Genomic DNA, 22,233 nt, shown 5'->3' with positions numbered 1-22,233 from the left:
GGCCTTTCCAAGACCGGGTCCCAACCTGCTTGTGCAGCACTGTCCTCCTCTCCCGCTGTTTCCACTGAAGCCCCTGTTCCAGGTACACCAAATACGCACTCTCAAGTATGAATACTATGCTTCTTCCTTTTCTCCTCTGTGCAACACCCCACCCCATATACACAAGCACTGTGCATGTACACAAACACACAGATGCACACACCCTATTTATTGCCTGAGTCCTCTTTATTCTTTGAGCCTGCCTGCTAAGTTGCTTCAGTCATGTCCACCTCTTCCTCTGTCCATGGGATTGTCCAGGCAAGAATATTGGAGTGCATTGCCATTTCCTTCTCCGGAAGATTTGCCTGACCCAGGGGTCAACCTTGAGTCTCTTATGTCTCCTGCGTTGGCATTGGTAGGCAAGTTCTTTACTACTAGCATCATCTGTGCTGGGTTTAGTCACTCAGTTGTGTCCATTTCTTTGTGACCCGTGGACTGTAGCCTGCCAGGCTCCTCTGTCCATGGGGATTCTCCAGGCAAGAATACTGAGTGGGTTGCCATGCAGGGGCTCTTCCTCCCTTGCCTCCAGGGGATCTTCAAGCCCCTATTCTTTGAGACTCAGCTGCTAAAATGTCTTCTCCCGGAAGCCTTTTCTCACATTCATAATCAGGTCTAGGAACCTCTTCCTTTTCCTTGGCCTTGCACCTTCATAGGTCTGATAAAATACATCAGTTTTTACTGTAATTTTCCCTTTACAAACTGTTTCTCATTCAGATTGTAAGATCCATGAGGGCAGGAACCATAGTTATAACTATTGTATGCTCAACATCTGCACATGCTCCTACATTTTTGTTAAATGAACAAATGAATGACTTATTGAAGTGAATAGATTTTCAAAGTAGATTTCAAAATCTGGGCAATTTTGATCTTCACATTTTCCCATTGTTAAGAGTTATCTATCTGTGGATTTTTGCTGCAATGGAGCTCTGGCTGAGACAGGATGTAGCAGCAATTTGGGGTGGGGGGGGGAGGTTTGTTTTGTTCTTTAAAAAAAAATTATTTATTTATGCTGTACTGGGTCTTAGTGGTGGCACACAGGATCTACTAGTCATGGTGTGTGAACTCTTAGCTGCAGTCTGTGGGATCTAGTCCCCTGACCAGGGATTGAACCTAGGTCTCCTGCATTGGGAACATGGAGTCTTAGCCACTGGACCACCAGGGAAGTCCCCTGAGAATACAGCAGTTGTTAAGAATGAATACTCACATCATCTATTAATACTTTTAAAACTTAGCTCTACTATCTGCTCTGGAGAAGGACATGGCAACCCACTCCAGCATTCTTGCCTGGAGAACTCCATGGACAGAGGAGCCTGGCAGGTTACAGTCCATGGGGTTGCAAAGAGTCGGACACGACTGAGTGACTACCACACACACACACACACACACACACACACACACACACACATACTACTATCTGCTAGCATTGGGCCCTTAGGTAAAAGTCACTCTCTCACTGAGCTTGCTTTCTTTACAGTAAAACTGAGTTAATAATAGGAGCTACCATAGGGTTCATGTGAGGTCTAGTAAGGAAACAAACAGGTAGCAATTCCCTGGCTGTCCAGTGGTTCGGGCTCAGCGCCCCACTGCCAGGGCCTCAGGTTTGATCCCTGGTTGGGGAACTAAAATCCCATAAGCCATGTGGCATGGCAAAAATAAAAAGAACATGTGGAACATTCGGTGGTTGGCACAGAGCTAGGGCTCAATACATATGAGCTATTCTTAGGAGCTATTTTCCTGACAGCTTCTCTTGACCCCATTGTGTCACCATCACATTTTGAACCAAAAGTCTGGAGTCTGGCTCTCAAATATGAACAGTCAATGTCAGCACACTCTTCGTTTGCCAAACTATTGGGTCATCCTGCATACAGGGCCGTGGGGGATATGGATGCAGATGACGGCTGAAGACAGGAGTAGCCTTTTGCTTATAAATCACGACTTATTGCCTAGAAACGAAAAGTAAGCCTTTTCAACCAGTCAGGAGATTACCTGAAGCCTTCAAAATGCCGACCCCTCTGCCTGCTTGCTCTCCCTTGCATTTGGTAGAAGAGAGGTGACTGGTGCAGGCAAGTATGGCTACAAGCAACAATTTCTCCTTGCAGGAAAGGAAGCAGGACACAGACTGTCAGGGTAGGATGTGGGGTGCTCTGTTCCTTTTGTTGGCTGCATGGAGGTGTTTGAAGCAACCCTGGGTAAGCAAAGCCCCCGTGTGTGTCCCAAATACAGCTGGAAGAAATGCCTTCCTTTCCAATCTCATGCATAAGGAGGGGGTTGTAGTCTCTATTTCACACCTGAGGTTTCTGGATCTTGATTCAAGCAGCCTCTTTTAGAGGTCATAATAGTCTCAGTGGAGCCTGGAACTAAATGGCCAAGAAATAAATTGTAAGATTATCCTGCAAATGAATGTGTTGATGAAGTGAATGAGGAGTGATAAGAAAAAGTACAAGATGAGTCTTCAGAAGAATTTGAAGACTCTTTATGTCAAACTACCTTCTTAAGAACTGAAAAATAACATAATTTTGGGTCAAGGGTGAGGTATTCCTTTGAATGTGCAATCTTTTTTAATAATTTTACATGTGGCTGTTTTAGCAATGCTATTGTCTCACCTGTCTCTGTGAGTGCTGACATTTCCGATTTAAAGGAGACTAAGTTGGAAAACAGGAGTTAACAAAAAGTGGTTGGTTGTATAACCAATGCTGAGAGCAAAAGCAGATTTTTCCAAATGGATTAGTCAGAAAATTTGGCCAAAAAAGAAATCCCTTGGACAGCAAGGAGATCAAACCAGTCAATCCTAAAGGTAATCAACCCTGAATAGTAACTGGAAGGACTGATGCTGAAGCTCCAATACTTTGGCCACCTGATGCAAAAAGCAGACTCATTGGAAAAGACCTGATGCTCTCTGAAAGACTGAGGGCAGGAGGAGAAGGAGGCAAGAGAGGATAAGGTTGTTGAATGGCATCACTGGCTCAACGGACATGAGTTGGAGCAAGCTCCGGGAGCTGGTGAAGGACAGGGAAGCCCGGAGAACAGGTCATGGGGTCGCAAAGAATCGGACTCGACTTTGCCACTAACCAATGACAGCATTGTGTACTGTCTAAATGGATGACAAGAAAGAACTATACTGGAAAGGTTATGAGACCACATACCTAGGTCCCACTTCCCAACATTGCTCCTCACTTCTTCAGTTTTTCATTCTTACCTTTATGTTTTCTTATGAAGCAAGATATATTTTTGCTTATTATGTAAAGTTACTCTTAAATTTCCTCTTGGGCTTTATTTGTCAGATAGGATTTTCTGCACATTTATCCCAAAGGAGAAATGTGTCAGTAGGAATCAGAAAGAAAAAAAATAAGTGAGTGTCTACATCTATCAGAAGGACTAAACTGGAAAATAAACAGACAATTCTGAGTGCTGACGATGATGTGGACCAACCAGAACTCTCATGCACTGCTGGTGGGAATGCAAAACGGCACAGGCTCTTTGGAAAAAGTTTGATAGTTTCTTCTAAATTTAAAGCATCCACTTGCCATATGATCTAGCAATCTCATATCTAAGAAAACCAAGAGAAGTGAGAGTATATACAAAATACATACCAAAACCTGTCCACAAATGTTAACGACAGTTTTCCCAATAAGAGCCAGAAGCTGGAAATAACACAAACACTTACCAACTGGTGAACATACTGTGGTACATCCATACAATGAAATACTGCTGCTGCTGCTGCTGCTGCTGAGTCGCTTCAGTCATGTCTGACTCTGTGCGACCCCATAGGCGGCAGCCCACCAGGCTCCTCTGTCCCTGGGATTCTCCAGGCAAGAACACTGGAGTGGGTTGCCATGTCCTTCTCCAGTCCGCGAAAGTGAAAATTGAAAGTGAAGTCGCTCAGAAATACTATAGGAACAGAAAACAGATCAGTTGTTGTCAAGGGGCTAGGGATGGGAGAAGTGAGTTCATTATAGAAAAGAAGGATGAGAAGGAATTTTTGAGATGATAGAAATTAATTATATCTGATTTTTTTTTTCAGCCATACTATGTGCCATGTGGAATCTTAGTTCCCCAACCAGGAGTCGAATCTGTGCCCCCTGCACTGAAGTACAGAGTCTTAGCCACTGCACTGCCAGAAAAGTCCCAAATTTTATTTGATTTGAAAAAACATTTGTATTTCTTTAGCTTTTGAGTTTCAAAATCCTAAGGTCACCAAGGGTAAGAAAAGAGGACTTTAGGCAAGAACAAATCATGTGGGAGAAAACACTACGATTAAAAGCAAGATTTCCCCACTTCTTATCCTTCACTTGAAAGGGGTTCCCTAGATCCTGAGAGATCAGGGAAGAGAAAGGAAGAGGAAAGATAAATGGGGCCAAGAGATGTCTGTTCCCCCAAGACGTTGCCCAGTTCTCTGTCGAGCTTACTCCCCGTGGAGATAGCCTCCTTCTTGCTTTTACTGAGTGATTGCCAGCCACCCCATTCTCCTACCACTTGTGAAACTGTTTATCTCAGATTGGGACTTGAACCCATGTGGTAGGAACTCAAACTCAGCCAAAACCGTTCTTAGGACTTGAACGTATGTGACTGGGACTTGAGCCCAGCCAAAGCCCATGGTACATGGTACGGACCTAATGAAGCTCAGTTTCTTGATGTCTCATTACAGAAAGAATACAGTGAGAGACAGAAATAGGTAAGAAGTGGATCTATCCAGATTCAGAGAGAAGCAGATTCAGATTCAGGCAGAGTGTGGGCCATCGCAGAGGGCGAGTGTGGCTGTGAAATGTGGCTTTATAGGCTGGGTAATTCCATGTGGCCTTAAGCAGTGGCCAAAGGACTGGAAAAGGTCAGTTTTCATCCCAATCCCAAAGAAAGGCAATGCCAAAGAATGTTCAAACTACTACACAATTGCCCTTATCTCACACGCTAGCAAAGTAATGCTCAAAATTCTCCAAGCCAGGCTTCAACAGTATGTGAACTGTGAAATTCCAGATGTTCAAGCTGGATTTAGAAAAGGCAGAGCAACCAGAGATCAAATTGCCAACATCTACTGGATCATTGAAAAAGAAGAGAGTTCCAGAAAAACATCTACTTATGCTTAATTGACTACGCCAAAGCCTTTGACTACATGGATCACAATGAACTGTGGAAAATTCTTCAAGAGATGGGAATACCAGACCACCTGACCTGCCTCCTGACAAATCTGTATGCAGGCCAAGAAGCAACAGTTAGAACCGGACAAGGAACAACAGACTGGTTCCAAATTGGGAAAGGAGTACATCAAGGCTGTATATTGTCAGCCTGTTATTTAACTTATATGCAGAGTACATCATGAGAAATGCTGGGCTGGATGAAACACAAGTTGGAATAAAGATTGCAAGAGAAATATCAAAAAATAACCTCAGATACACAGATGACACTGCCCTTATGGCAGAAAGCAAAGAGGAACTAAAGAGCCTCTTGATGAAAGTGAAAGAAGAGAGTGAAAAAGGTGGCTTAAAACTCAGCATTCAAAAAACTAAGATCATGGCATCTGGTCCCATCACTTCATGGCAAGATGGGGAAACAATGGAAACAGTTAGAGACTTTATTTTGGGGGGCTCCAAAATCATTGCAGATGGTGACTGCATCCATGAAATTAAAAGACGCTTGCTCCTTGGAAGAAAAGCTATGACCAACCTAGACAGCACACTAAAAGGCAGAGAAACTACTTTGACGACAAAGGTTTGTCTAGTCAAAGCTATGGTTTTTCCAGTAGTCGTGTATGGATGTGAAAGTTGGACTATAAAGGAAGCTGAGAGCTGAAGCATTGATGCTTTTGAACTGTGGTGTTGGAGAAGACTCTTGAGAGTCCCTTGGACTGCAAGGAGATCCAACCAGTCAATCCTAAAGGAAATCAGTCCTGAATATTCATTGGAAGGACTGGTGTTGAAGCTGAAAGTCCAATACTTTGGCCACCTGATGCGAAGAGCTGACTCCTTGGAAAAGACCCTGATGCTGGGAAAGATTGAGGGCAGGAGGAGCAGGGGACGACAGAGGATGAGATGGTTGGATGGCATCATCGACTCAATGGACATGGATTTGCGTGGACTCCGGGAGTTGGTGATGGACACGGAGGCCTGGCGTGCTGCGGTTCATGGGGTTGCAAAGAGTTGGACATGACTGAGTGACTGAACTGAACTGAACTGAACTGAAGTGAAGAACTGACTCATTTGAAAAGACCTTGATGCTGGGAAAGACTGAAGGCAGGAGAAGGGGACAACAGAGGATGAGATGGTTGGATGGCATCACTGACTAGATGGCCATGAGTTTGAGCAAGCTCCGGGAGAATGACTGAGCTGCTGCAATTCATATGCTAATGTGCGGGAGGATTATTCCAACTATTTTGGGGAAAGTGTAAGTCATTCAGTCATGTTTGATTCTTTGTGACCCCATGGACTGTATGTAGCCTGCCTGGCTCCTCTGTCCATGGAATTCTCCAGGCCAGAATACTAGAGTGGGTAGCTGTTCCTTCTCCAGGGGCTCTTCCCAAACCAGCAATCGAACCCAGGTCTCCCACATTACAGGTGGATTCTTTATTGTCTGAGCCACCAGGGAAACCCATTTTAGGGAAGGGATGGAGATTTCCAGGAATTGGGCCACTGTGTATTCCTTGGTCTTTGGACAGTGCCTTGGAACTGTTACTGGAGAAGGAAATGGCAACCCATTCCAGGATTCTTGCCTGGAGAATTTCATGGCCAGAGGAGCCTGGCAGGCTGCAGTCCATGTGGTCGTAGAGAATCAGACAAGACTGAACGACTTTCACTTTCCTTGGAGCTGTCATGGCACCTCTGGGTGTGTCATTTAGCTTGCTGACTGAGGATCAGGGTCTAATTAAAATCACCTTGTCTGCCATCTTGGATCCCTTTGATTCTAACTGGTTTCTGTTGTGTCCTTGGGCTATGCGGTTCTTTCCAAATTTGTGTCCTGCCCCCTTCCCTCCTGTTACACTTGTACTTGGTTAGACTGCAAGAACCCATATGACAGGCTTCACTCCCACCAAGAGATATAAAATATGCTCACTTTAGTTACCTTACCTGGCAAACTTCTCTTGGGGACTTCCCTGGTGGCCCAGTGGTCAGGACTTGGCAATTTCACTTCCTAGGGCCTGGGTTCAGCCCCTGGTCAGAGAGCTAAGATCCCACAGGCCATATGCCATGGCCAAAAATAAATAAAAAATAAACCAGCTTATCTCATTTCCCTTATTGTTTCAAATGGAATGAAGGTAAACGCTAAAGCAATCTTTCCTTTCTCCACATGCATTCAATAAATACCACATTTCCTTTTGGGTTGGGGTTGAAAGGAATAATTCTTTTGTTAACTGACCATCCCTTACATCCACACTTTTTTTTTTTTTTTTTTGGCTACTCTGCTTGCGGTATCTCAGTTCCCCAATCAGGGACTGAACCCAAGCCACAGCAGTGAGAGCCTGGAATCCTACCCACCAGACGACCAGGGAACTCCCCACGATTATCTGTTCATCAAACGTTCATTAGTCGGCCATAAAGAGTTCAGGACTTCCCTGGTGGTCCCGTTGTTAAGACTCCACACTTCCAGTGTAGGGGGTGTGCGTTCAATCCCTGGTCAGGAAACGAAGATCCCACATGCTGAGCAGGCCAAAAAAAAAGAGAGAGAGAGAACCTGGGTCCTTGCCCAGGAGGAAGCCCTATGGAAGGAGTCAGACAGCAAACCTGGTAAGGACCATACAAGAGGCCTGAGTTAAGTGCTTCAAGGCCCCAGTGGGAGACAGGCAGCAAGGAGGCCTCTGGAAGCCTTTCTAGAGCTCTACTGTCTAGTCTAAACCAGTAACTGCTGTGGTAACTCTGACCTTTTTTACGCTGGGCAACCCCTTCTCCCCCTTGTAACACAAGCACTCCCTAAAGAGATTGAGAAAACTCCCCCAAGGGCAGGGCAATTATCCCTAAGCTTGGCTCAAAAAGATATATTGAAAGAATGGGTAAATTACTGTCCTTGGGGATAATTGCCCAAATATACAGAAATGAAGAAAAATAAAATATGTTTAGAAAGTGCATGCGAAGAAAAAGGAAAATTATAAACCAGCCTACCAGTAACCCCTGGCCGTTGGAGCACATGCATTTTTCCACTTTGAATAACACACATCCACCCTCTGCCTTTACTACTATTCAAGCAACAATAACCAACATTATACCAGCTTCCCTGGTGGCTCAGTCAGGAAGGAATCCACCTGCAGTGCAGGAGACCTGAGTTCGATCCCTGGCTCAGGAAGATCCCCTGGAGAGGGAAATGGCAATCCACTCCAGTATTCTTGCCTGGAAAATTCCAAGGACAGAGGAGCTTGGTGGGCTACACTCCAAGGGGTAGCAAAAGTCAGACCTGACTTAGGAACTAAACCACCCATCCAACCAACATTTCTTTAGCTTTAGGGTGCCAGGCACTCAAGATATATTATCTCACTTCGTCCTTACAACAATCTTCTTTTACAGATAAGTCAACTAAGCCTCCAAAGGTAACCAATCCAAGGTCACACAGCTAATCAGAGCCTGGAAGTCTGCTTTTTAGTCCCCAAATGCCTGGTAGTCTCATGCCCACAGGCAGAAAAGATCTTTACAGGCTTTCTAATGTTGAGTTCTGCCTGCCTTATCTGCTTTTACAGGTAAGTCTCCCTTAGGCTAAATCTAGCTCTACCCAAGGCAAGATGAAATATCTGATGTATAGGACACAACAGGTCCAAACCACTTAGCTCAGTGATAACTCTAACGTTTTCTTTGCAAGTCTTGTGTCTGTGCTCAGCCGTGTCCAACTCTGTGCGACCCCATGGACTGTAGCCTGCCAGGTTCTTCTGTCCATGGAATTTTCTAAGCAAGATTACTGGAGTGGGGTACCATTTCCTACTCCAGGGGATCTTCCCAAGATGACTCCCTAACTCCCCCTGGTTAAACAGAAACTTCCAGAGTTCCCTCCTATAGCCAGGGCTCCAGAAGGTCAGTGATGCTTCCTTTTTTCAACTTCTCTTCCTCAGGTGGTTAACATTCTCTCTGGTACTACTTCTTTATAATATCATTGAGAAATGAGAACAGAATGAAGCCTGAGCCCTGGGCATGTCTCATTACCGTGGAAACAACTTCAAGCCTGAGTGCCTCCAAGAGATGTGGGTACTATTCGTCCAATGGGTGTGGAAATAAGGCTCTGGGAACCAGACAAAGTTAAAACAAGCCCCTGTCGGCCTAGTGGCAGTTTTAGTAATAAACGCCATGTTTAGGATTGTATCAGCAGCCACATGTGCTGGTTTGGTACAGAACATACCAGCCAAATGAACATCAGCTCAAATTATCCTTCTTTTGTGAAGGGATGTTTGAAACTCTATTAAGGTGGCTCAAAGACTGTGGTAGGAGAAAAAGTGTAAACAGCAAAAAAATTTCAAGAACATTCTGTAGATGATTTTTTCACTTCTGGGAATGGGAAACCAGTTTTCCCAAGAGACTCCATTATTAAAGTCATAAATAAAACATTCCCGATTCAACTGCTCAGTCGGTGGCTGTGCTCTGGAAAAGTGGCACAGAATCAGAGGCGGGCAGTCCTGGGGAGGCCGGGGAGGCGAGCCCGTCTGAGAACATCTTGCTTCCCCCACAAGGTGACTGCACATCAGTCTTGGGTGTAAGGATAACGAGCGAATTTTGCTGTATGGAAGATGACCAAAGATGGGTACATTTCAAACAGGATCCTAAAATGCAAAGATGCTTTCCTAGCTGACACCCTTTTTTTAAAGGTACACACTCTCCTCTCGAAGTAAAAGTAAGTAGTGTGGTACAGGGACTCCTAATCTGATTGCCTAGGTGTTCTGGGTTCCAGTTCCAGTTCTGGCTACATAGCAGGCCCATGATCAAGTGTAGGTTACTTAACCTCCCTGAGTGCCAGCCTCCTTGGTAGAGATGGGAAGGATGACTGTTGAACCTTAAGTATCCTATGTGCTGGGACTTCCCAGGCAGTCCAATGGTTAAGACTTGGCCCTTGCAATGCAGGGGGCACAGGTTCGAACCCTGGTTGAAGAATGATGATTTTGAATGCTGAGATAATATCAGGGCCAATAATAATAATAATAATCCCATGTGCTAGTGGTACCCATCACAGTGAGTTTCAATTACTCAGCAAATAAAGGACAAGTGACACCTGCTAAGGCCTACTTGGTCTGGGCAAAGTGCTGAACACTTTATGGCTATTATTGATTCCTACAATAACTTATGGTTTCTGGTAGCCCCAACTTAACAAACGATGGAAACTAGTCCTGAGAATTTCTGTGACTTCCTCAAAGTGATCAATGCATGTCCAACTCTTGAGACCCCATGGACTGTAGCCTGCCAGGCTCTTCTGTCCATGGAATTTTCCAGGTAAGAATACTGAGGTGGGTTGCGATTTCCTTCTTCAGGGGATCTTCCTGACCCAGGGACCGAACCTGGGCCTCCTACATTGCAGGTGGATTCTTTACCGAGTGAGCCATCAGGGAAGCTATAAGCACGCAGTCAGGTTTCAAACCCCATCTGTCCAACTCCAAAAGTAACCATATTTTTATTTGACCTTGCTAATATCTCAGCTTGGGAGAAATCATTAATATGATTTCAATTCAAAATAAATATAACTCAATAGTTCGGTCATAGTTTTCAAATAATTTGCTCAGGCCTGGAAAAATTCAGCTTCTTTAGCTATCCTGTCTCTCATTAAAATGATCCCACATCACTTGGGAATTAGAAGAATCTTCATGCAACATGAACTTTTAATCTTTGGCTTGTTCAAACAGGCCTGAAGCATCGCCCCCTATGGCTCCAGAGAAATGTCACGTGTTAGGACACTTTAGTCACGTCCAGATGGGTAAGTTTTGGGGTTTCTATCTTTCAGTCTGAACTGAAAGTAAAACTTTTTTTTTTCCCCTCAAAAGAAATAAGAAGTCATAGTAGTGAAATCAATAGTCATGAAATCCTGTGAAATAAAGGTTTAACAAACTATGCTTCCTCGGTTCTAAGCTCTTGGCTTCTAACAGAAAAGCCAGGGTTTCCATTTCATGAAAAAAGAATAAAATATGAGAGAACAAAACAGCATGGCATTTTGGGTGTGTGCTTAGTCAGACCTGCCAGAGTTTCCGATTTGGTAGTTACTCCTTTTTCCTGAACGGCAGGCTGGACCAGATATGGTGTGGACTTCACAATCAGAACAACAGTTCAGAGCTCTTCCATGCATATATTTATGCTCACTGAACCTCCAGTTTTTCCCTCTGTAAAACGGGGAAGCTTCATGGGATTGTTGTGAAATCAAACAAAAAATACACATAAAGAGAAAAATACAGTAGTTCTTTTCCCCCCACTCCAAATTCAAAATGGACTTAAGCAGTCTGTAATGATAACAGTTATTTTAATATCATTGACTCCTCCCTGGCGCTGGCCTAACTCTTTCCATAGATTCCTTTTTTTAATGAAGGGAAACCAGTCTTTGAAACCAGGTGCTCTAATTCCAGTGCTTGCCCTGTGCCCTGCTCTAGGACACAGCCATTTACTGGGTTCAGATGAAAGGATTTATGAGCAATTGCTTCTGCAGGAAACAGCTGCCTGAGGGTCCTGGTCCCTGTGGCTAGGTATTTGGCCAAAGGTAGGGAACGCCATGCATAATCTTTTGTTCTCACTCAACACAATTGGTACCCCTGCTCTTCTCCTCCCTGGGGTTAGTTTCCTGACCAGACTAGGTACATAATAGATGCCCCCAAAGTGCTTGCTGAATAAATAAATGCAAGTTAATAAACTGATTGCTCATGGTGTAACAATTTATGGAACATTTAACACTAACCTCCATTCTTCTCTTACGGAAACTAACATGTTAAAGAGATTTAAAAAAAACCCTGTTAATTCTCCGCATTAATTCAGTGTTCACCAAGCACTTATTAAGGACCTCCTATTAATCAAAGGGCCAAGGATTACATATGTAATTCATTACTGAGTATTAAAGAAGCAACAAAGCTCAGCTTATATTCAGCTATGGAATACACAATACTTTTCAGGCAGAATTGAGTTTTGTGGCTTTGTCTGCACTGCTTTTCTAATTTGCATTCCTCAATCCTTATTTATTAAACAGTCATGGTGGGCAGGCTGGGCAAGTGTCTTTGTGAACTACGCTAGAATGAGGGCAGAAGACAGAGGCTAACATTTGGGACACGGTGTAGGGAACCAAGAGCATAAGGTCAGATGGGCTATAATTCCTCACCCTGTCGTGAGAAACCTTGGTTTCCTCATCTACAAAATGAGAATGACCGTCTGCCCTGCTCTCCCACGAACTCCTAGGATGATATGAGGAAGCACTTCCTTGTGAACATCCTACATGAGGTCATGTAAGCAAAGAGCCCAACACAGGTTCTCACGCAAACCAGGCACTCCATGAATATCCCTGCTTTCCCCTCCGTTTCTTCGGGAGGCGTCCCTGGTGACTCAGTGGTAAAGAGTGCTGCCAACACAGGAGAAGCGGGTTCAGATCCCTGGGTCAGGAAGATCCCCTGGAGAAGGAAATGGCAACCCACTCCAGTGTTCTTGCCTGGGAAATCCCATGGACAGAGGAGCCTGGGGGGCTACAGTCTAAGGGGTTGCAAAGAGTTGGACATGACTTAGCGACTAAACAACAATCCCTTCTTCCAGCCTGATCTCCTGGACAGCTGCCGTGGTTTGAGTCTGGTCCTCTCCTGCACGTTATCTTTTCTCCCCTCCGTGGCTGCCAAAGGCAAACACAGATGAAATGGTAACAGGGTAGCCACTGAAGCAAAACAGGTCACAGGAAGGAGCTAATGCATTCAAGGACAAATAAAAGTCAACTGTAGCTGGGGCCAGAATAGGTAAGTAAAAAGTCCAGGAAAGTAGAGATGGTATCTACTTTAATAGGGAATAGTCTTTTAAAATATTACCAATGTGAAAACATACATCACATATACTCGTGTAGCTTTAATATCCTCTTTGCTCTTTAGGTTGCTTGCACAAGGTGGGAACTCTCTAAGTTGTGGATGCAACCTTCTGAAAAAATGCTTTAAAATATAGAATAAACTGATGATGTTTAGGTAAAAAGAGCCTTGTTAAAACTGTACTTATAATGACTGGCTATGCAAGGCTGTGTGTGCATATAGACAAGACTAGAGGGAAACGTATTTGGGAAATAACACAGCTGCAATGTTAGGATGGTTGAATTGTCTCACCCAGTCCCTAGAACTGAATGTGAAAGTGAAGTTGTTCGGTCATGATCCCATGGACCGTAGCCCGCAAGGTCCTCTGTCCATGGGGTTCTCCAGGCAAGAATACTGGAGTGGGCTGCCATTTCCTTCTCCAGGGGATCGTCCCGACCCAGGGATCGAACCGACCCAGGGATCGAACCCTGGTCTCCCGCATTGTAAGCAGACGCTTTTATAGTCTGAGCCACCAGGGAAGCTGCCTAGAACTGAATAGATGTTTATTATTTGTTCAGTGAGTGAGAAGACTTGCTTTTCCATATATTGTAACTATGCTTATTTCCCTTTGTTAGTCAACCATTCAGAGGTAATGTTGCCTCTTTTTGACATTATTTTATTGATTTACCTGTTTTTCCCCCTTGGCCTAATGCAGTTCTATCTCCAAAGAAAATTGGTGTAAACAGAAAAGGTTGCAGAGACTAACATGGAGCTTAGTAGACAGAAATGATAAAGGTCACTCCTGCACTTCTGATCTCCAAAACCAGGAGAAGTGTTTATAGATAAGCAGGAGACCTGATTTTTATTCATTAATCAGCTAAGTGTCCTTAGAGAAAACAACCCCCTAGGGCCTCAGTTGACAGATCTGTGAATGGCCTTAGACAGATGACCTCCTTCTGACCTTTCAGTTACTTTTATGTGTTAAATGTCGAGATAAAACATGTTGGGTCAATTAAGGAGCACTGCAAAGAATTCATATTTGAAAACTTTATTTTCTCAAATGAGCACCAACACAGATTGGAAATATGACAGAAACGCGCTTTTCTCTAATACTGAATCACTATGTACAAACACAGGAAATGGTGAAGACAAATTACTTGAAAATAATTTTCTTTGTTATTGAAGCAAAGTGACCTGAAAATGCCACTAAAAAAAATTATAAAGATAAAAGAAAAACAAAACCCAACAAATACAGTTTGTAAACACAAGCATAAATAGGCAGAGTCTGTACTGAAAGATAGTCTCTGCAGGTTGGAAAAGGGAACTGACTCTCACTTTCACCCACATGTTATACAAAAACATACGGGCAGGTAGAATTTGATACTATGAGAACGGCTTGTTTCTTCTTGGCCTTTACCTTTCACTGCTGGCTGATTTCATGACGTTATCTTAATTTTAAATATTAAATATTAATATATCTCTTTCCTCGACCTAGACCACTAGCATGTTTTCTCATTTGAGGCAGACTCATTTTTTAAAAAAATATCTAAGTTGATTGTGATCAATATTTGATTTCCCAGCCTCTTCCTGAACCTGAGGCAATGCGACCTTAAAAAAAAAAAAAAAGCTATTTACCTACAAAATTTGTGTATTATTTTACTGACATTCTTTTCAACCCAAACGAGTTTAATGTTTAACATGATGTGGCTTCCACAACAACTGGAGCCCGGGGTCCGTGATGAGTACCCTCACCTCTCAGGGAGGGACACAGCTGTGACTGCTGGCTCTTCACGAACAACAGATTTCCTTTACAGTCTGTAAAAGCGGAGCACGTGAAGGAGCAAACACGCAACAGCTCCGTGCTCGGGGAAACAAACTCCTCGAGGGTTGTGCTGTTGGTCCACTCAGAAACAAAGCCAGCAGAGAGAAAGAGAAGAAAACTCTTCTGTGCCCAGGGTGTAAACTGTAGGTATAGTGTCCCCCCCAAAAACGAAAACCGCAGGCACGATCAAGTGCTTTACACGCACACACACGCACATGGGCGCGCACACACTTACACAAACAATTAAAAACAAGATTCCAATCTGTTGGAAATTCTTCCAACAAGAGGAATCGCTCTAAGTTGTTACTAAATTTATTTGATTTATTTTCTTTTCTGGCCAATAGTGGTACAAGAAAATATTTCAGTTCTCAACCTGGTAATGTACTGCAGAGTCTGTTCCATTGGGAAGAAATACAGAGACATTGATTCATTTAATGCCTCTGTCCACACTAAAGTGATGGAGATTTTTTTTTCTCTTTCCTTTTTTTTTCTCTTTCCTTTTCTTTTGCGAGAGTATACTGGTGATCACTGTTTCCCTTAAAATATACTTCAAGAAATGCAGAGGAAACTAGAGAATTTAAAAATGAAAATAAAAAGTGCTCTCAGGGGATCTGAGAAAACAGCACCAAATATATTATTTAAAAAATTAAATATTATTTACAAAAGTATATTTCACAAGCAACTGTTTCTTATATATCCTCTTGAAAATCTTTTTATAAAGGGGACACCTGTCTTCCACACACTGATCCACCAGGAAAGACTGACTCCGTCTTATCTCTGTCATCTTGTTGTCCAGGGAATTGGGCAGGCCCAGCTGACGTTCCGTGGACACTGAGCTCGGCTGGGTTGGATACACATCAACTCAACCCATCAGCGGCTGAGACTAATATCCCAGCGGGCTGGGTGTAATCCAGGGCCGCCCACGCCATATGACCTGGGGAGGCACGAGGGAGATGGAACTAGAATCTGCTGGCTGGACTTCAGCTCAAGAGGAAGGCAGCTGCTGGCTGAGGTCTAGCACGTCATGCCTTTTTCCTTTCTCCTCCCTTTCTCTACTCCGGGCACCCCTAAGCTTTACCATCAAACTCCAGTTCCCCAAACCCACCAGGGGTGAACGGATGAGGTCTTTGGTTATGCTCTGAGTCCAAAATTTGGTGAGGAAATTAAAAAATGAACCGACTGAGGCATCTCCCTCACTCAGCTGCGGTCTCTACGATACTGCCAGACATTAGTAGGCAAGCCAAGAATGGAGCTCAAGTTATAAGAAGCACTTTTGGTTCTTCTTCTTCGGGAAAGCCTAATGAGTTGGGTTTGTTTTTTTTTTTAACCCTTGTCATTATGGAAAAACCAGCATTTTGTTCAGCTCTCTTGCACCATGTGCCCACTGGATGCTCAATGGATAGTAATTTAAATTAAAGCAAAACAAAACAACAGAACCTGGGTCTAACTGGAGCCTGCTCTGATCCATGCAAGAGTCAGAGGCCCCATCCCCAAAGATGAACAGTGGCACTCCAGTCTCCTCTGCCCCTTGAACATTCTAGGGCACCTCACATCCAGTATATGACCATGCTCGGTTTTTACACACCTACATGTTCCCCCCACCCTGACCCTGCCTGTTTTCTTTTCCTGGAAAGGATTATCAATAGCCAGGACATTCCCTGAGTAAAGGGGCTAATCAAAACACAGAAATGAGAGCCACTACTTTCAGCAGGGATGCAGAGGGGAATTTATGAATTCTGGGCTGGTAAACCAGCTTAGGAATGTGAAAGTTGAAAATGATTTTTTTTTTTTTTTTAATTGAGATCTTGGGCCTGGGAGCCAGAGGAACTGTTTCTCTGGGATTGGAAATGAAAGACTTCTAAATCTCGGTCTGCTTTTTAGTAACGTGGAGAGAACTTAATCTCCCAGGGTTGCTAAAGCACCAAACGATGTGGGCCAAGAAGCTTGTGGGAACAAAATTTGGTTTTGCAGAACCCTCTTTGTCTCATGGATGCCGTCTGCTGCTAAGAGCGGGGCTACCTGGATTCCCGTTAGCTCTCCGCCCAGCACTGCCAGGGCAGGACCATGAGCATCTCAGGCCCCGCGCTCCACTAGCAGCCCACAGAGACACAAAAAGGCATTTCCACGACAGACTCACCCTCTCTGGGAATCTGGTTCCATTCTGAAAACGTCCCGGGTTGGCTGCTTTAATCTTGCTTAACAATTTTACAGGTTCTCGTCTCCTTCAACTCACTCTTTTGTGACTTTTAAGGTGAATTTTCCTATAGGATCAGCCTACTGGGAGAATGAGATGCTGAGAATTACCTAACATAACCTACACATATCTTAGCAATGATAATATTTTCAGTCTAAGCAATGAAATTATCTCAGTTAAATGAGTTTCGGTCATGCACTGCATACTGGTTAAATTGCTGTAGAACAGACTTCACAGTGTTGATTAAATGCAACAAACTCTTCTCTCATGAGCCTCACAGAGATGCGTTCCCCACTTCCCTAATATAATGAGCTTTGGATGGGGAGGTCCGGGGTGGGGTGTAACACTGGAATTTATAACTTGCCGTCTGACATCAAATTGAAGACATTCTCATTGCTGGATCACAGACAGATTTCTCTCCACACAAAAACATTCAAGTACAAAGAGAACAAGCTAGGGGCATGAGGAATCTGCCGGCCAGGTTATCACTGAACTTGAAGCCTTGGGATTTTGTTTTCCGCAACTACAATGATAGAACTGGAGGAAAACACCCAAAAACTCATACACATAAAGAACTGCTATTCTCAGTGAAGCCAATGCATACCGGGAAAAAAAAAGATGCACTTAACCTGTAACAGTTCAAACCTAAACTATTCCAGGCTCTGCCCCACCCACCCCCACTTCCTTGCCACAGTGCTCTTCTCTTATGAAGGTTCAGAAAAAAAGGTCAGTCGGAATTGCTAACTGGTTCTATTTTTTTATTTTATCTGGCCCAAGATCAAGGCCATTTCTGCAAGAGCTCCCCAACTGCACCTCCCCCACTGTGTTCCCTGTTATCCTCAATCATTGATTTTTTTTTTTTTTTACTTGATTGCTGGTCAAAGCCTTTGGGATATTTGCATCTCGCGCACATTACAAATGACAGTCCCCTCTCCTGTCACCAACAGTGGCTGAAGAGGCAGAGATCACCCACAGGAGCAGTGAGGCATCAGGCATCAAAACCTTCTGGGCTTTTCCCAAATCATCCCCTGCTGCCAGGACACACTGCTCCCCCCACCAGCTCGGCCTGGGAGAACCAGGCCAGCCCCCTGCCCCGCCAGCGAAGACCAGGGGCCATCCTTCTTGTGCCCTCACTCGCTAACCTGGCACATTTGGTGGCAGGAACAGAAGCTTCTGATCAGAGAGAATGCAGTCATGAGGTATTTTTTTTTTTTCCTCTTTGCCCTCTTAGACAAGTCGATTATTTCAAGCCTAAGTTCCCAGGTCTCCAGGAGCAGCACACGTCTGCGCCTACCTCTCCCCGCCCGTCCCCTGCCCACCCGGGACCCTCACACCCCCGGGCTGGGCCACTGTGCTCCCGCCCAGCGGCCTTCGGGCAGCTCTGCAGGGGCCCCGGGGCCTTCGTCCAAGTGGGCTGCCGCCACGCGGGCAGGCGTCTGTTCCTTTTGTTGTTTTGTTTTTTCAGCCAACACTAGAACAGAGAGAGAAGCCAGGATCAACTCACAAACAGATACAAAGCAAAGAGACAGAGAGACAGCGGTTTAGAGGCCGGTCACCAGAAAGACGGCGTCAGGGTGGGAGAATGCCCCAGATGGCAAGGCCCCTAAATGGATGGAACCACGTGTTCAGTCACTCTCTCACGCTTGGGTAGAATGTTCGGTTGGATGGCATTCACGTGGACGCTGGGTTGGCTGGAGGCTCTCCCATCAGTCCCAGCCATTGTCCTTGATCATGTGTGCTAGCTCAATGATGTACTTGCCTTCCTTATACTTCTGGCTGCTTTCGAAGGCGTGTTCCTACGGAAACACAAAGGAAGAGAAGATGGAATGACCAAAGACGCGCAGGTGACTTCTGGCGTACAGGAGCAAAGGCAGGGCCAGTGACAGGCCTCGGGGCCTCTCAAGTCTGGCCCCAGCCTCACTGAGAAGGCCCACCGCTCAAGCACGCCATGCCCCCTTGGCTTAACTGCAGGACTGAGGCATCACCAGGACTGTCTCCATATTTACAATAAAATTTAAATATTTTTAAATTTAAGTATTCTAAATATTTTCTCAGTTTTGCAGTAGAGTTCCTTTAGCATCTTTGCTCAAACGTCATCATCCCAGTAAGGTCTTTATTGAAAACCACAGCCTCCCCTGCAGCCACCCCCTTGCCCCCTGTCACTTCCTGCTTTACTTTTCTCCACAGCACTTAACCACATTCAAACATGCAGCATAATTTGTATCTATTTTGTGTCTGTCCGTCTGGTTCATTGTATACCTATTTTGTGTTTTGTCCGCCTTGTAAAATCTTATGGGCACTTCATTTTTGATGTTAACCAGAAATCAAAGGTATCGGTAGAATTTGTATCAAATTTTTATTATTTTGGGGGGCTGTGCCGAGCAGCTTCTGCAATCTTAGTTCCCTGACCAGGGATTGAACCTGGGCCCTCAGCAGTGAAACCATGGAATTCTAACCCCTGGACTGCCAGGGAATGCCCACTATGCCATTATTTTAAACTGTGCTTGTTAGGCTGAGACAAAAGGCACTGGGGGAGAGAAACAAAGTGTACTATATTGCCAAACAGGTCTCTCTTTTATTTCTTATCTTGCTATTTCCATGTCAGATGGGTTAAGTTTGTTTTTCCATCACTGCCTTTCTCCAGGAAGAAAGGAGCTGTATGAACTGCAGACTGAAGGACCTGCCAGCCCTTGAGCCCCACTCAGCTGTGAGGCCTCCAGAGGGCAAACCCAGCACAAACCAGCTGGGAGGTGCCCATCTGAAACACAGCTCCACAGGCTCTCCCAGCTAACAAGCCCCACAGAAATAAGTCCTGCGTTGGTGTGGCATCAAGGTGATATTCTGTTTGCAGATACAGAAAGCCATCTTGGTGTGTTATCTAAAAAAACAGTGGGTGTCACAGTCATCAGATGGCGAAGCTCAATGGGCAGAACAGTGGAAAAACTCTCCCTTCTGGGCCCCCCAAATCGAAAAGGAGCTAAATCCTACTGCTGAAAGGTGCTGGGCAGCATTTGTATTAACTGTATCTTCTGTTCTAGAGCTCAGGGGCTCTGGGTCTCAGAATGCGAGTTCGGACTTGAGTCTCTTATTGAGAGAGGAGTCTTTCCCCGTAGCAGAGAGGGGAGGGGCGCCAAGAGAAAGTGCAAACACCACACACACACACACACACACACACACACACACACACGAGCTGTGGGCTCAGCAGTAATTTCCCTGACACTCATTATTCCCCAGCTCCGTCTGCATGAGTGTGATGTGTACACAACACAGGAATATGGTTTAGGAACAAGACCTGTTGTTCCATGATAGTGTGTTCAGAATACAGAGGGAGGAAAAAAATAAAACTAGGAAAGTGACAGTGTGTCCCTATTTAAACAAAAGAGAGAGAGAGAGAGAGAGAGAGGGAAAAGAAAACCAATACGCCCACCCCTCAAGCCTCAAGACGCTTGCAAAATGTCACGAGTGGACTCCAGCAGACAGAGCACAGGATCTGGGATGGACACAGACATCGCAGATTAAACCCCGCTCCTACTGCTTCCTAGCATCAAAAGCATCATTTAAGCATCTGCCTTCCAGTAATAGTCTGCAAAATTATAAACTTTCCATTTACAAAGTTGGGATAATTACAAGTACTTCACAGGGTCATGGTAAGGATCAGAAGGAATAATGGAACGACAGGCTGGAGCACTGGCCCTGGTGTGTGAGAGGGGATCAGGGAACGTTTGGGGAGATGGATGTTTTTCTGTTGTCCTGTCCAGCCGTTTGACAGTCACCTGTGGCTTTCCTCCCAAGTATCATGACTATAAGCATCCTGAGAGCAAGGAATGTCTCTCATTCACTTTTGTATCTAACACAAAGGCTCTTAATAAATAAAGCTTTGTCAAAGGACTGGATTTTTTTTTTTTTTTTTTGCCACTGTGTGGCATATGGGATCTTAGTTCCCCAAGCAGAGATCCAACCCGTGTCCCCTGCATTGCAAGGTGGATTCTTAACCGCTGGTCTGCCAGGGAAGTCCTCAGGACTTAATCAGGAGCCAAGCCGGCCAACTCAGGATTATTTTCTGTCTACGATCCAGCACATCTTCAAGGAGTAAGATAATCAAGAAGTTGGGAAACAAAGAAGGGGCAGAACATTTCTGGGTAATCAAAACCAGAACTGAGGCCCCCAGAGCACACAGCGGGGACCAGTGGCCACACAGGAATCAGAATGGCCAAGGCCCTTTCTCCCAGATGAACCTGTGGCTAAACCTTCTCAGCATCGTGAAACACAGTGTCTAGGTTTTTCCGTTCTCATTCTGCACATTCCAAGGAAGACATGAAAGACAGACTCTAAAGGCTGCGCTCCTTCCCTGGACTCAACCTGCTGCAGCTTTTATGATCTGAGTATTTTTAAACTTTATTCCAACAGAATCATACTTTCATGGCTGGCTTCTCTTGCTCAACATCCTTTTTTCACACAGACTCATATTTTTAGAGCAGTTTTAGACTCATCGAAAAAAGGAGCAGAAGACACAGATTTCCCCTATGCTCCCTGCTCCCACATATGCAGAAGCTCCTCCACCAGCAAAGTCCTGCAGAGTGGTGTCTTTGCTGCCATCGACAAACCTACATGACACATCCTTATCACTCTCCAGGAGGTTCTGACTGCTCCTTCAGGCTCCTTCCTAAGCAGGTCCTATGAGCCAGCCCCACACCAACCCTCTGAGACAACATGGAATAAAGTTCTCTCCCAGGAACAGGAAGACTGCCTTTTCAACATCCCCACAATGATAGAGAGGGGAGAGAAAAGCACTGTGAAAAGATCTACCAATAATAATAGCAGCAGCAACAATAATAATACAAGTTGACTTTCACTGCACACACATACCCCCTCTCTCCCTGGCAAGGCTCTGCACACCCTCCTAGCTGCCGGGAGACATCACAAGTATCTGTCAAGGGGCTCTCCTGGCAGTCTCGTGGTTAAGACTGCACGTCCAGTGCCAGGAGTGTGGGTTCAGTCCCTGGTCAGGGAACTAAGATTCCACATGCTGCACGGCATGGTCAAAAAATAAAAATAAATAAAAATTATTACCCTGCCTAAGCCTCAGTTTCCTCATCTGTAAGCTAGGGATTAAAATATGGCTCACACTCTAAGGATTCTGTGAAGAGTAAATAAAATAGCATAAGCCGGGGACACAGTAAGCGGTCGGGAGATGTTATGAGCCACTGTCATCACTACTACTATTACTGCTGGGCTTCCCTGGTGGCTCGGAGGGTAAAGTGTCTGCCTGCAGTG

General features: G+C 44.8%; 1 protein-coding gene across 5 annotated transcripts in view; it reads right to left on the bottom strand.

The window, feature by feature from the left end:
• Positions 1 to 13,975: 13,975 nt before the first annotated feature.
• Positions 13,976 to 22,233, bottom strand: part of YPEL2 (yippee like 2) — a 65,596-nt gene continuing 57,338 nt past the window's right edge. For 3 of the 5 annotated variants that reach the window (XM_060395149.1, XM_060395148.1, XM_015098465.3), the window contains 2 exons: positions 18,719 to 18,755; positions 13,976 to 18,430 (listed from right to left, as the gene is read on the bottom strand). In XM_060395149.1, coding sequence (XP_060251132.1) covers positions 18,288 to 18,430; positions 18,719 to 18,755 — 180 coding nt within the window. In that variant the 3' untranslated portion in view covers positions 13,976 to 18,287. Of the gene's footprint in view, positions 18,756 to 22,233 lie in introns of all 5 variants that reach the window. The other 2 variants (XM_027975343.2, XM_015098466.3) reach the window with 1 other exon arrangement.

The sequence above is a fragment of the Ovis aries genome, chromosome 11 (assembly GCF_016772045.2).
Source record: "Ovis aries strain OAR_USU_Benz2616 breed Rambouillet chromosome 11, ARS-UI_Ramb_v3.0, whole genome shotgun sequence".
Classification (NCBI taxonomy): domain Eukaryota; kingdom Metazoa; phylum Chordata; class Mammalia; order Artiodactyla; family Bovidae; genus Ovis; species Ovis aries.
Note: the sequence above shows the minus strand (reverse complement) of the source record. Positions and strands in the feature narration are given on the sequence as shown.